General features: G+C 38.8%; 1 protein-coding gene across 1 annotated transcript; it reads right to left on the bottom strand.

Moving 5' to 3' along the window:
- Nucleotides 1-12210: 12210 nt before the first annotated feature.
- LOC136783021 (uncharacterized) lies at nucleotides 12211-12999 on the bottom strand. The gene has a single exon (XM_066742815.1). It carries the CDS (start codon nucleotides 12997-12999, stop codon nucleotides 12211-12213), a length of 789 nt encoding a protein of 262 aa, XP_066598912.1.
- Nucleotides 13000-13716: the final 717 nt, after the last annotated feature.

The raw sequence follows: 13716 nt of genomic DNA, 5'->3' as shown, positions 1-13716 counted from the left end.
ACTGAAGGTCCTAGGAGACTCGACTTGTTCCTTCTAGCTTTTGACTCGAACTGATCTTTGGGGCTGCACGTTTGGGGCTCCTACCCTCAAAGTGCAGCGTCAAACATTACCTTATATGGTAACATTTGCGGGTCCCAATGGTCAAATGCGTCATTGTTCTAGAACATTCGACTGCCGTCGAAGTGCATTTTGCCACGTGTCGGGACTTAGCCTTGGCGACTGTGTGAACGAGCTGCGTCTGGCGCTTCGTATTACATTTAGGAATTTGTCGCTTTTAGGAGTATCTCTCCTTTACAATGAGGCTATTGATATTTTAATATAATCATGATAGATTTAGAGTTATTAATTATATCTTTAAATGATAATAATATTAATAATATTAATTATATAGTGCTTATAATAGCAATGAGTTATGTATGTTTATTCTATGTACATAACACCCCTCCCCCCCTGGAAAAAGAGGGTAGGTGGTTAATAATCGGGTTCGTATTGAATGTTTGCCGCTTGCTCAGGTGTGACGATAATCATGTGCGTCGGGACAACGTCGTCTGTTGCTGGGGCGGCGACGTCATCTGTTACGATGGCATTGGATGCCAATGCCTGTATTGACCTGAGTCTTGGCTTAGGTTTTGGTCTTCTGTGAAGATATCGCCAGATTATGTAGATGGTTAATCCTATGATGATTAGCGTTGTAGTAGAATATGAGATGGCCATATGTTGATAGGTGTGGTGTTGTCCTAGGTCTTCGTTTTGTACATCCTTTTTCAGCTGTTTTAGCTGGATGCTGAGCGTGTTGAGGTCGTTGACCTTGTTCAGGATGTTATGCAGCCTGGGAATTTTGGTTGTGTTGATTGCTGCTACGTAGTTTTCAGGATCTATGGCTCTCAAAGAGAATTTATAGTGCGGGATATAGTGTTTATGTTTGTTGGGCTTGGAGGTTTGTACGGGTTCCAAAACAAAATCAGTAGCTGTTAGGATACAATTTTTATATAAATTAATTACTCCGGAGCCCATTAATTCTATATTATAAGTAGGTTTTTGTTTGCAGATTACTTCTACAATTTCTAATCGCGGTGTGGAGTATATCCACGAGGCTTGGTTTTTCATGGGAATTAGCATCGGTTGCACTAAATGTATAAGTTTATGCTCGCACGTATTTATATCTATGTATTTTAAGTATAATGCAATTTCGCATGGATTAATTGTCTTTATTTTGTTGGATGGTTTATCCGTTGGACAGAAATAATTATCTTTTATCGTGTAACACTTTCGTAGTTCGTCTTCGGTATATTCTGTGTATCGCTCAGCGATGCTATCTATCGCTATGTAATCTTTTCTTAAATCTATTATGGAGTGTAATGTTGTAGAATTCTGAATAGGGATTGGGATTGGATATATTTGTAAAAGATCGAATTCTTTGGGTGTTATTAGAGGTATATGGAGTACTACAATTAGTTTGTTTGTTTTGGTATAAATTGTGGGTTGCATTAGTTTGGAAATTAAATGGATGTTTAGTGTTTCTAATGGAAAAGGGAATTGCGTGCCAGGAGGGATGTGAGGAATCGCATCTTTAAGGTGTTCGATAATTTTTGTGTATCGAATAATGTTCGGGTTTATTATTCCTTGGCTCGCCATTATCACGAAATTTAATAAGTGATCTGTGTCTATCATTAATTCTTCGGATGTAAGATTAATGTTATATAGAGCTTCTCGCTCGTCCGCTTGGGCTTCTAGATCACGTGCTGCTTTCATCAGCATTTTTTCGTTCGCATCTATTTTTTGTATCGTGTTATTATAAGTTTCTATGGTTTGGTCGATAATTTGTATTTGTTTTAGGAGTGCTAATCTGTTGGTTTCTACTGTTTGATCTAAATTTTGTAGATGTTTATTTATTTCTTCTTCGTCGTTACTGTCCATTATTCCGAATAAAATTTTTCCGATTGACCCTACTCCGTTTGCTAGTCCTCGTCTGTTTCTCTCTTGATGTAGCGTTACTTCATCTATTTCGTCTAGGATTTTTTCGGCTGTCTCTAATTTGTAGACGGTATCAATGACGGAGTGTTTACAGATTTTTTTTCCTTCTTGTGTGGAGCAAAGGGCGTGGTCGTATAGGAATTTGTTTAGTTGCGCGAGTCTTTGGCGGTATTCTACTATGTCGGTAGTTATCACTAATTTCCATTTCTCTTTATAAAAATTGACCGTGCCGAATTTTTCATAGAATAGTCCCGGTTGACCTTTGATGGGAATATTTTGGACTTGCTGGGAGCTTCTGTGGATCGTTATGACCATAAGGGTCAGCATGCACCTATAATAAAGGGTATGTTTGGTTAATTTTGGAATTTTAATATGTAAAATTTGAACAAGTTTTATTTCTACATGGGAGTTATTTTAGTCGGTCGCGAAGGTGCGTCTAGTTCGTAGACATTGGGTCAGCGTTTTTGCGTGAATTTGCGTGAAGTGGGGAATGCACTATATATTAGCGGTTTCCGTACGGGGAATTTCGTTTCGTCTTGATTTGACCGAAAAAGTTTTAAAGTTTCTTTGCGTTCATTGTGCTATGGCTGTCCAAGTTTACAAACGGAGGGACATGTATGACCGTGGAGAGATTGACGGCCAGGGGCGTCGTCTTTTCCTCAAGTTCGACAATGGTGAGTATCCTTATATTTTCGTTTTCTCTCCTTTTTTGTTTTAATTAGTTTTGATTTCGTAGTTTCTATCCCCCTTTTTTTTTTTGTTTAGTCGTAATTTTCAACGTGGGTGCAGTTCAGTTCAGGAGGATGTGCCGGAAGTCTGACCGCATCCACAATGACCAGGAGTGGGACTACGACTGCCTTGAGGACTGTTTTTGGGTCGTTTTCGACCTATTCGGGATAAGGTGGCTCCAGTACACCGGGGTGGAGCCCTACCGTGGCTGGGGGTACCCCAACCAGCAGGTCGAGGGGTGGACGGGCCCACCCTTGGAGGAAAAGGACGTCCTCAAATACCATGGCTTAATTTAGCCGGAAAAAAAAAATTTTTTTTTTTTTTTATTATTATATATATAAAAATAAGAACAATTATATTTATGTTCCTAAAACTCGTAATAATTGTAAGAGGAGGTGAGGAGATTGTAGAAACCTTTTCCCCTTCTTTGTGAATAAATTTCAATATTTTTAAAATGTATCCATTTGATTTCTAGTCTTAGTACCTTTTCCTATTAGTTAAGTTTTTTAGGGACAGTAAGGTAAAAAGGAAAGGAAGGTAAAAAAAATAATAAAAATTCTAATAATAATATGAAAGGGAAAAATTATGTAGATACCGTAGAAATTAAAAATAGTTTTTTTTTTTTTTATTGAGCTTAACTTATTAGTTATAATGAAAGTATTTAGGAATTGATTTTGATATTTTTTTTTTATAAAAACTATTAGTATAGTTAGATAGTTCTAGTGGTAGTGATATATAGTAATTGGTAGTTGTAAGATAGTATTATAGTAGGAAGTAGATTAGGTTGATGGGGAAAAGTGTGAAGAGAGAATGGTATGTGTGGGTGGTCGAGTCGGTAACTACACGTGATAAGGCTTTAGCCTATTGACGTGGGTTACGATTTTCTTTTTACCCACTGCTAACTCATAATTTAGCTCGCTTAGTTTTGCGGTTATGGTATAGGGACCGTCGTATAGGGGTTCCAGTTTCTTTGGTCTTCCAGCGCGAATCATTTCTCGCTTTAACAATACTTGGTCTCCTACTTCGTAATTTGATTCTTGAGTATTGTGATCATAATAGATCTTCGATTTTTCCTTTTCCCGTATTAATTGGTCTTTCATGACGTTACCTGTTGAGCGAATTCTTTCGCGAAGCTCGTTATAATAATCTTCAAATGTATATGTAGGTTGCGGCGGATATTTGAGCGTGGTTGGTAACTCAACCTCGCGCCCGAATAGTAGTGAAAAAGGCGTTCGGCCTGTAGCTGTGTGTGGCGTAGTGTTATAGGTGAACATGGCGTAGGGTAACCATTCGTCCCAGTTGTCTAAATCTTCGTTGACAAAGTTTTTTAAGTACGACGCCAATGTTCGGTGCGACCTTTCTAGCGCACCATTCGACTGTGGGTGGTATGCCGTGGTCTGTATTTTGTCAATTTTTAATAGCTTACAGACGTCCTTAAAGAGGTTACTTAGAAAGTTAGTGCCCTGGTCAGTTAAAACCTTTTGGGGTAGCCCGTAAGAAAAAATGATCCTTTCAACGAATAGTCGTGCCACAGTAGAGGCTGACTGGTCTTGAATTGGTAGGGCTATGCTGTACCTTGTGAAAAGGTCTTGGAAGGTCAAGGCATACTTATTTCCTTGTTTGGTCGCAGGGTATGGTCCTATTATATCTAGGGCGACCTTTTCGAAGGGTTCTACTGGCGTGTCTGTTATCTGCATTGGTGCACGTTTCACGTTGCCTGTTTTATTGCGCTGGCACTTGTCACATTTTTTTATGTATTCTTCAATGTCCTTTTTCATATTTGGCCAAACGTGTCTAATTTTAATTCTCTGCAGGGTTCTATTTACGCCTTCATGTCCTCCGAAGGGAGTATCGTGATACTCGTAAAGGATTTGGTTTATCATTGCGGGAGTATAGGTTGATGGCTTCTCATCAGCTGTTTTTTCCTCGGCGTCGGAGTTAGCTGAGGTTGCATCTTCGTTTGAGTCGGTTGGCCTTGGGGCGGCTTGCCGTGCTCTTGAGCGCGTGGTCACGTATATACGACTTAGCGCATCTGCGTTTGTATTCTGAGTACCTGGTTTGTATCTAATTTCGTAATCGTACTCGGCTAACTTTAATCTCCAACGCATCAATCTGGAGCCTGGGTTTTCTACATTGAAAAGCCAAGTAAGTGGTTGATGATCGGTGATGATGGTAAATCTAGTACCATATAAGTAAGGTCGAAAATTTTGTACAGCCCAAACTATAGCTGCTAATTCTTTTTCCGTGGTGCTGTAGTTTACTTCGGCCTTGTTAAGCGTTCTGCTGGCGTAAGCAACGGGGAGGTCTTTGCCTACCTCGCCTTGCGATAACACGGCTCCTATTGCTTTATTGGAGGCGTCCGTGGTCAGAATGAAAGGAAGATGAAAGTCTGGATACTGTAAAAGTGGTGCAGTAGTCAATCTTTCCTTTAGATTTTCAAATGATGATTGTTCTAGGGAGGTCCAGTTGAACTTCACTCCTTTCTTTAATAGGTTCGTCATGGGTTTCGACAGGTCAGCAAAATGGTCAATGAACCTTCGGTAATAGCCTGCTAGGCCTAAAAAGGATTGTACGTCCTTTACGCTCTTGGGTGCTGGAAAATTTTTTACAGCTTCTATTTTAGTTGGGTCTGGAGAGATGCCTTTGTCCGTAATTATATGACCCAGGTAGCAAGTTTCTTTGCAAAGGAAACGGCATTTTTCCGGTTGCAGCTTTAGAGTATTTTCACGCAGTCGAATGAATACTTGTTTCAGTCTTTTGTTGTGCTCTATTAGAGTAGGGGCGTGAATTACTATGTCGTCAAGGTAAACGAAACATTGGATCCCTTGGAGCCCGGATAATACGGTGTTCATTAAACGTTGAAACGTAGCTGGCGCGTTTTTCAATCCAAAGGGCATGCGGTTGTACTCGTAGTGCCCTAGGGGTGTGGAGAAGGCTGTTTTTTCCTTGTCTTCTTCAGCCATGCCTATCTGGTGAAATCCAGAGGCTAGGTCAAGGGTGGTGAAATATTTCGAGTGGCCTAGTTGGTCCAATATTTCGGTGATGTTTGGCAATGGATAGGCATCACCTATAGTAGCTTCGTTTAGCTTGCGAAAATCTACGACGATGCGCATTTTTATATTTCCTTGTGCATCGGGTTTCTTGGGTACCACGAGCAGTGGCGCGTTCCACTGGCTTCGGCTCGGCCGTACTATTCCGTCAGCTTCTAGCTGAGAAATTTGTTTATCAATTTCCTGTTTATGCTTTTCAGGTAACCTATAGGGTTTTTTAAAGATAGGTTTGGTATTTTCTACCAAAGTAATGGTATGTTTTACCGCTTCAGTGGTGAGGAGTTTGTCACCTTCTAAGTGAAATATATCATTGTATTCCTCACAGAGTTCTGTTAGAGTGCGCAATTCTTCCTGATTTAAATGATTTAGTTCTAATTGAGACTTTAACCGGGCGAGTCGATCACTGGCGCAGTTATTGACAGCGTATACGGTTATGGGTACAGAGGGGTCGTCGCCCTGAGTCGGTGGACTCGGAATATCTTCTAACACAACTGTAGGCAAGGGTATCTCTAGTTCTTTCTCCGTGATGTTCAAAATGCTGACGCAGCAGGTAGAGTTGGTTGGCCTAGTGGCACAGTTACCTATATACATTCCAGGTAGTATTTGGTGTCCGTTTACAATGCCGTCTTGTTTACTATCTGTTAACGCGGCTACTAATGTTTGGGATCTCGGTTTTAGTGATACCGTGCGTGATACTACTTGTTTCATTGGCCAGGTGTGTCCCAGCATCGTCAAGGACACGTCCTTTTCATAATGGAAACTGTTTCTTTTCCAGAAATCCATACCGATTAGTCCGTCGGCTATTAGCGAAAAGGTGTCTGGTACTATTTGAAATTTATGGGCTATAGTGTATTTTCCGACTTTTACGTGTAGGTAAACTGATCCAAGCGTCTTTACAGGTGTTCCACTTATTCCTGTTAGCGTAATCGGGGTTTTGTCAGCTATCGTTTCCTTGCGCAGGACTTTTATTTTAATTATGGAGACATCGGCTCCAGTATCGAAGAGTAAGGTTGCTGGTCGTATGAATTCAGCGGCTTGTACTTCGATCAGATTTTTTATGGGAGTACATAATACCATATTAGCGGTTAAATTTCCTACAGGTGTTGGTCGATTCAGGTTTTCGTTAATTGGTTGCTCTGAATTATTTGCATTCTGTTGAGCTTCTCTTTCTCGCTTTGCTTTTAATGTGCGGCACTCTTGGACGGTGTGTCCTGGTTTTTTGCAATAATTGCAAGAGGTGGATACTTTGTTAACGGAAGATGAGTGACTCTGAGTCCGTTTTGCGTTGCTAAGTCGCGCGTATCACTTTTCGGCTACATGTCCTTTCCTATCGCAGCGTTTGCAATGGAGGTGCGAATTATTCCGTTGTCCGGAGGGTCGTTGTTGTCCTTGGTTATCGCGTCTGCCATGGGTCGAGCCCTGTTGAGTTCTGTACTCTTCGTCGGAGCGAGTCAAGGATTCACGATCGATTGCGATAGCAATTGATTCTCTTAGAGTTGCACGCTCGCAAGATGCTACCATAACTTGGAGTTTAAAATTCAATCCTTTTATGAATTGATGTTTCGCTTGTTGCGTTAACAATTCTTCTATGGCTTCGTTTTTAGCCGGGTCATTTGCTGGCGTGATGCATCTTTCTTTCAAACCTGATAATATGTCTTCTAGTCGAGAAGCATAGGATCGTACCGATTCATCTTTTCCTTGTCGGCATCGATTTAAACTATTTTGAAGGGTCGCGGTAGACCGTCGGGGTTTGAATGCTTCTTCTAATTCTCGTATTAGTTGCTCGATATTTTCGATTACTTTGTGCTTAGTTTCGGTATAAGCTTTGCCTCTTAGTATAGTGAATCTAACCTGCCGTAGAAATTCGTCTCTATCTAACGGGTGTAGATTTTGGTTTGCCATAATTATGGAATTCACAAACGGTTCTAGCTCGTCTGGGTCTCCTTTATACTTTGGAATTCTTCCAAGAGTTACGTGTAGGGAAGCATATCCGTGGTGAGGTTCTTCTTCTTCCTCATCGTCTAGATCTGGCGCGTATCGAGGTCTTTCGCATGGAGTCACATACGATGTTCTTTGTGTCGGTCTTGCCGTGGAGGTCCTCGAGGGGAACCTATTAAAATTTTGTCGTAACCTGGAGAGTTCGTCTCTCAGTCTCGCGTTTTCTTCTTCCATTATGCTAATATCGCGGGGCCTTATGCTGTGGTGTAATCTTCTAATTTCAGCATCTATGGCGCTAGGAGGTACGCTTTCGTCAAGTGGAATCGTGTTTGTTGGTGCGTCTTCTATTCTGATAGGGGGACGTTCCGCGGTGTAACTATGGTCTAAATCTGGGGCGTCGTTATTCGCGTTGCCACGGTGAGCCATAGTTAGTCTATTCCGTCTTCGCGTATTTACGTTTCGAAATGGGGTTCCTTCGTCGGTTTCCCTAAGAGTACGCAAAGTTCTATTCCCTAATTGAGAGATGCAACTGTCTATCTCTCGGGAGATTGAAACACGATTTGGTCGAGGTACGCTATGTGTCGCGGGAGTTAGACTGGGTTCAGATTGAGTTCGGTCTAAATTATCGGGATTACGGTACATGGAAAAAATTTAGTACTACGAACGCTATGGGCTCGCGGTTACAATGTTCACAAATAAAATTGCTACTGATATGATTGGTACCGTACTCACCAAAAGCTCATTTTCACTGGTTGGCTGGCTGCAAGTTCTGCTGGTTTCCAGTCGTTGATTTCTTGTAGTCGTGAGGTAGTATGCGGGGTGAACCTCGAAGTTGTGGGTTTGTCGCTCCGTTGCTGAGAAAGGCGAAGTGGGCGGATGTCTCGTTGAGTATCGATGATCATCCACGTCGGTTCGTCCTTGTAGAGGTTGGTCGATCGAAGAAATAGAATTTTCTTGATTTTCCTTGGGATGAAGATTTATGTAGGTTTGATCTTCACCAGTCAACGGATCCCACCGCTGCCACCAGTTTGTTGTGGTTCAATCGCTGATTCACGACAAACTCGAAATTCTTTTTGTACAATAAAGTTTATTGACGTTTGATTTACAATGTTTCCTTTTATACAAATTGATAACCAGAGCTATGAGCTAGATAATTATAGTTTTTAAGAGACAAAGGATTGCCTGGTTAAGGTTAAGAAATAAGAGGACTGAAGGTCCTAGGAGACTCGACTTGTTCCTTCTAGCTTTTGACTCGAACTGATCTTTGGGGCTGCACGTTTGGGGCTCCTACCCTCAAAGTGCAGCGTCAAACATTACCTTATATGGTAACATTTGCGGGTCCCAATGGTCAAATGCGTCATTGTTCTAGAACATTCGACTGCCGTCGAAGTGCATTTTGCCACGTGTCGGGACTTAGCCTTGGCGACTGTGTCAACGAGCTGCGTCTGGCGCTTCGTATTACATTTAGGAATTTGTCGCTTTTAGGAGTATCTCTCCTTTACAATGAGGCTATTGATATTTTAATATAATCATGATAGATTTAGAGTTATTAATTATATCTTTAAATGATAATAATATTAATAATATTAATTATATAGTGCTTATAATAGCAATGAGTTATGTATGTTTATTCTATGTACATAACAATATTCATATGCTCAACTATCATAAATTAATTAAGTAATATTATAATATTTGTTATATGTAGTCGAATAACTATGATAATCGAGCATATGAATAGTTTTGTATTTAGAGTATTGCATAAACACCCTTAACGGGATCCCTCAAGCCCTCTGTAGCCACCAGTACGGAACGAAAAACCAAGGGAGGATTGTCCAGCGTTGTTTATCGTCCTATTTCAATGTTTTTGGCTTGTTGGAATCGTTAGGACTCGCACCTTGGCATAAAAAGCCGTATTTTCCAAAAAACGAAAAAAAAAATAAAATTGTTTAATAATTCGCATTAATAATATTTAAACGCAAAACAGATGGAAAATCGGGCTTCTTTATGAGAAGGGGTTAGACCTAACGATTCCAACAAGCCCAAAAACATTGGAATCGGTTGAGAAATAGAGCCGTAGTACCATTGTCCCGCGTTTTTGAGGTGGACGAAAACCAAAAATTTTTAGGAAGGAAGCTAGCTTCCCGCTCCGCTCGCGGCTCACCCTAACGTGTTCCCCACTCCAGCATCGAAACTTACTGCGAAGCTTTCCTCATATTTACGCTATACCACTATCTGTAGCTATACATATATAAATACCGCTAAAATAATGTTGAGAACCATATTTCATTTTGCCGATATAATGAAGTTGCTAACAATGCAATTATCATTTTGAAATAAAATTGTAGAAAAGGAGATTTCGTAATGCTTGAAATATAAGGCATACGGCGAAACGCGGTACAATAGTACAGTCGTATTTTTCAACAGAATTTGATAAGACTAGTAATAATTAAAGCCTTTCTTCATGTAGATTGTCCTAAAGAGCTCGTATTCTCGACAAAGCTTATAGTTTTTCAGCTATGAACGATTGAAGTTGCACGGTGCACAAATACAAATTTCTTCTCTCGCGTAGATCAGCTGTTGTGCACGTCCATCTTCAATCGTTCATAGCTGAAAAACTATAAGCTTTATCGAGAATGCGAGCTCTTTAGGACAATCTACATGAAGAATGGCTTTAGTTATAACTAGTCTCATCAAATTCTGTTGAAAAATACGACTGTACTATTGTACCGCGTTTCGCCGTATGCCTTATATTTCAAGCATTACGAAACCTCCTTCTCTACAATTTTATTTCAAAACGATAATTGCATTGTTAGCAACTTCATTATATCGGCAAAATGAAATATGGTTCTCAACATTATTTTAGCGGTATTTATATATGTATAGCTACAGATAGTGGTATAGCGTAAATATGAGGAAAGCTTCGCAGTAAGTTTCGATGCTGGAGTGGGGAACACGTTAGAGTGAGCCGCGAGCGGAGCGGGAGACTAGCTTCTTTCCTAAAAATTTTTGGTTTTCGTCCACCTCAAAAACGCGGGACAATGGTACTACGGCTCTATTTCTCAACCGATTCCTATGTTTTTGGGCTTGTTGGAATCATTAGGTCTGACCCCTTGTCATAAAGAAGCCCGATTTTTCCATCTGTTTTGCGTTTAAATATTATTAATGCAAATTATTAAACAATTTTATTTTTTTTTTTTTTTTCGTTTTTTGGAAAATACGGCTTGTTATGACAAGGTGCGAGTCCTAACGATTCCAACAAGCCCAAAAACATTGAAATAGGACTATAAATAACGCTGGACAATCCTCCCTTGGATTATCGTTCCGTAATGGTGGCTACAGAGGGCTTGAGGGATACCGTTAAGGGTGTTTATGCAATACTTTAAGTACAAAACTATTCATATGCTCGATTATCGTAGTTATTCGACTACATATAACAAATATTATAATATTACCTTATTAATTTATGATAGTTGAGCATATGAAAAGTTTTGTATTTACAGTACTGCATGAACACCCTTAAAGTATCGTATCTTCATGTAAAATGTATGCTTCAAATTAAAAACATAATAAATTTAGTGCAATAATGCTGTGGAGATAATTGTATTTATTATTGCAGCTAATTCTTGATCGTTTATGACGAGTTAGTGAAATTGTTGTCAGTCTTTAAAAGGCTGTTTTGTTTCTGATATAACAAATGAGCTCTGTAGCACAGACGGTAAGGCTGGGGCCACACTATGCGTTTTAACCGGACCGGTAAAAACGGATGTAATGCGAAAGCACATAGTTTTGAATGAGAAGGGCCACACTGATCCGGTCGTGCCGCACTCGCCGCAAGCTGTCGCATCATGCTGCGGCAAACGGGACGATCGGACGACCGGAACGAACGGACGTGTACACGTAACTTTATGTAAACAGACACACTATCCGTTTCAACAGGAGCGTTTGAGCACGCATAGTCAATAGGAACTTCAACGAGAACTCTAGTTCTTGAGCAGAATATGTATATTTTATTAACTCATTATCGAAGCCTAAAAATGTTCGATACTGATAAATTCATTGTGTCAATTAACGAAAAACCATCTTTGTGGGACAAAAATTCTAAAGAATATTCCGATAAAAATTGCCGTGAAAAAGATTGGCATCAAATAGGGGCAATTATGTATGCAGAATGGGAAGATCTCGATGACACAATTAAAGATGAGAAAGGTATGTAGTAAGCATTTAATACTTCAGTATAAATTTGATTTTTAATTTTTCACTGCGAAGCTTTCAGTGTTAGGTTATTTTTCAAATAATATTAAATTTTGAAAGGTTCGTAAGAAATGGTGAAAGTGAAATAATTGCGTACAGGTAAAAATATTTTTAATTATTAGAAGACAAATATAATGTGTGGTATAAATGATACAAATATAAATAAACCCGATAATATAATATAATACTTAATTATATTTTTTAACATATTACAATAATTCAAGCAATTAAAGAAAGATCCTATCACAATAATAAGAATTTAATTTCAATACATATAAGATCTCTGATAAGGTACTGATCCTGCCGTCATGAAATAATTAGCAAAATAATCACGCACTGTTAGTCCATTACCACGTGGGGCATTCCCAAACTCATTTATATTGTCCAAATCGCAAGTTTCAGTATCTTCGAAATTTATACCATCTCTTTTACGTACAAAATTATTTAAGATACAGCAAGCTTTTACTATTTCATCAACAAAATCTGGTTGAACCAAAATAGATGTATGTAAAACTCGCCATTTGTTTGCTAAAATTCCAAAGGCACACTCTACGGTGCGTCTACATCTCGAAAGTCTATAATTATATACTCTTTTCATAGAGTTTAAATTGCGTGCTGGATATGGCCTTAAGAGATTTGTTGATAATTTAAATGCCTCATCGCCTACTACCACGAAAGGTTGAGGGTTTTCAGTTGTTTTTGGCAAACAGCGTGGTGGAGGTAAATTTAAATTACCAGAGTACAATTTTTTACCCAGTGGACAGTTACGGAATATAGCAGAGTCACCTTCTTTGCCATATGCCCCAACATCAATTGCAATAAAGTTCAAATTCGCATCTGCAACTGCCATCAGCACAATTGAAAAATATTTTTTATAATTAAAATAATTAGACTCTCCTTTGATTGGATTGATGCATCTTATATGTTTTCCATCCACTGCGCCGAAGCAATTCGGAAAGTCCGTCTTTTCATAAAATTTATTTGCGATATTTAACCAGATTTCTGTTGATGGTTCTGGCATTTCATTTTCTTTTAAACAGGACCAAATTGCCATACATGATTCGCGAATAATTTTTGCAATAGTTGATTTTCCAATAAAAAACTCAAATCGAAGACTTGAGAAGCTACAACCAGTCGACAGATACCTGTGATTAAAAAAATATTATATAATCAGTAAAAACTCAGGGATTATAGACCCATTGACTTTAGAATTTAGGGTAAATTAACAAGTGTAGTCATATAAACATATATGAAATACATACTACTAAATATCTTTAAAAAGAAGACTAGTTGTTAATATTAATTTAATTTTAGTTTGATTCAAGTATATATGTTCTGCCTTATAACTTTACATGTTTGGATAAGAAAAGCAATAACAGAACCCTTAGTTATCTTGAAGAGCCTTTTGTTAACTGAATTAAAAATGATAAATCGCATTATATTTGTCTGCAAACTACACTCGTTGTTCATTTAATAACTATTCTTCTAATGCTCATTTTCTTGTATTTTTTCACTGCATTTTAATTTGAAAATGTTTAATATTTTTCAGTTAAAGAAATGAAAAATAAATGGCGTCATATTCGCGATAATTATTTAAAAAGCCTCAATAAGGGAAAAAGCGGCGATCCTGCATCAAAGAAAAGAAAATACGTTTATGACGATGCTCTCGCCTTTCTTAATAACACGACGGATAGAAGAACTACTTCTGGAAACATATTGGGAAGTGTAGAAGATTGTGATGACGAAGATGAAAAACATATTTTGGAAGGGA

This window comes from Prorops nasuta, unplaced genomic scaffold (assembly GCF_024137725.1).
Source record: "Prorops nasuta isolate Cenicafe-Biocafe unplaced genomic scaffold, Cenicafe_Pnas_1.2 PNAS00031, whole genome shotgun sequence".
Lineage (NCBI taxonomy): Eukaryota > Metazoa > Arthropoda > Insecta > Hymenoptera > Bethylidae > Prorops > Prorops nasuta.
Note: the sequence above shows the minus strand (reverse complement) of the source record. Positions and strands in the feature narration are given on the sequence as shown.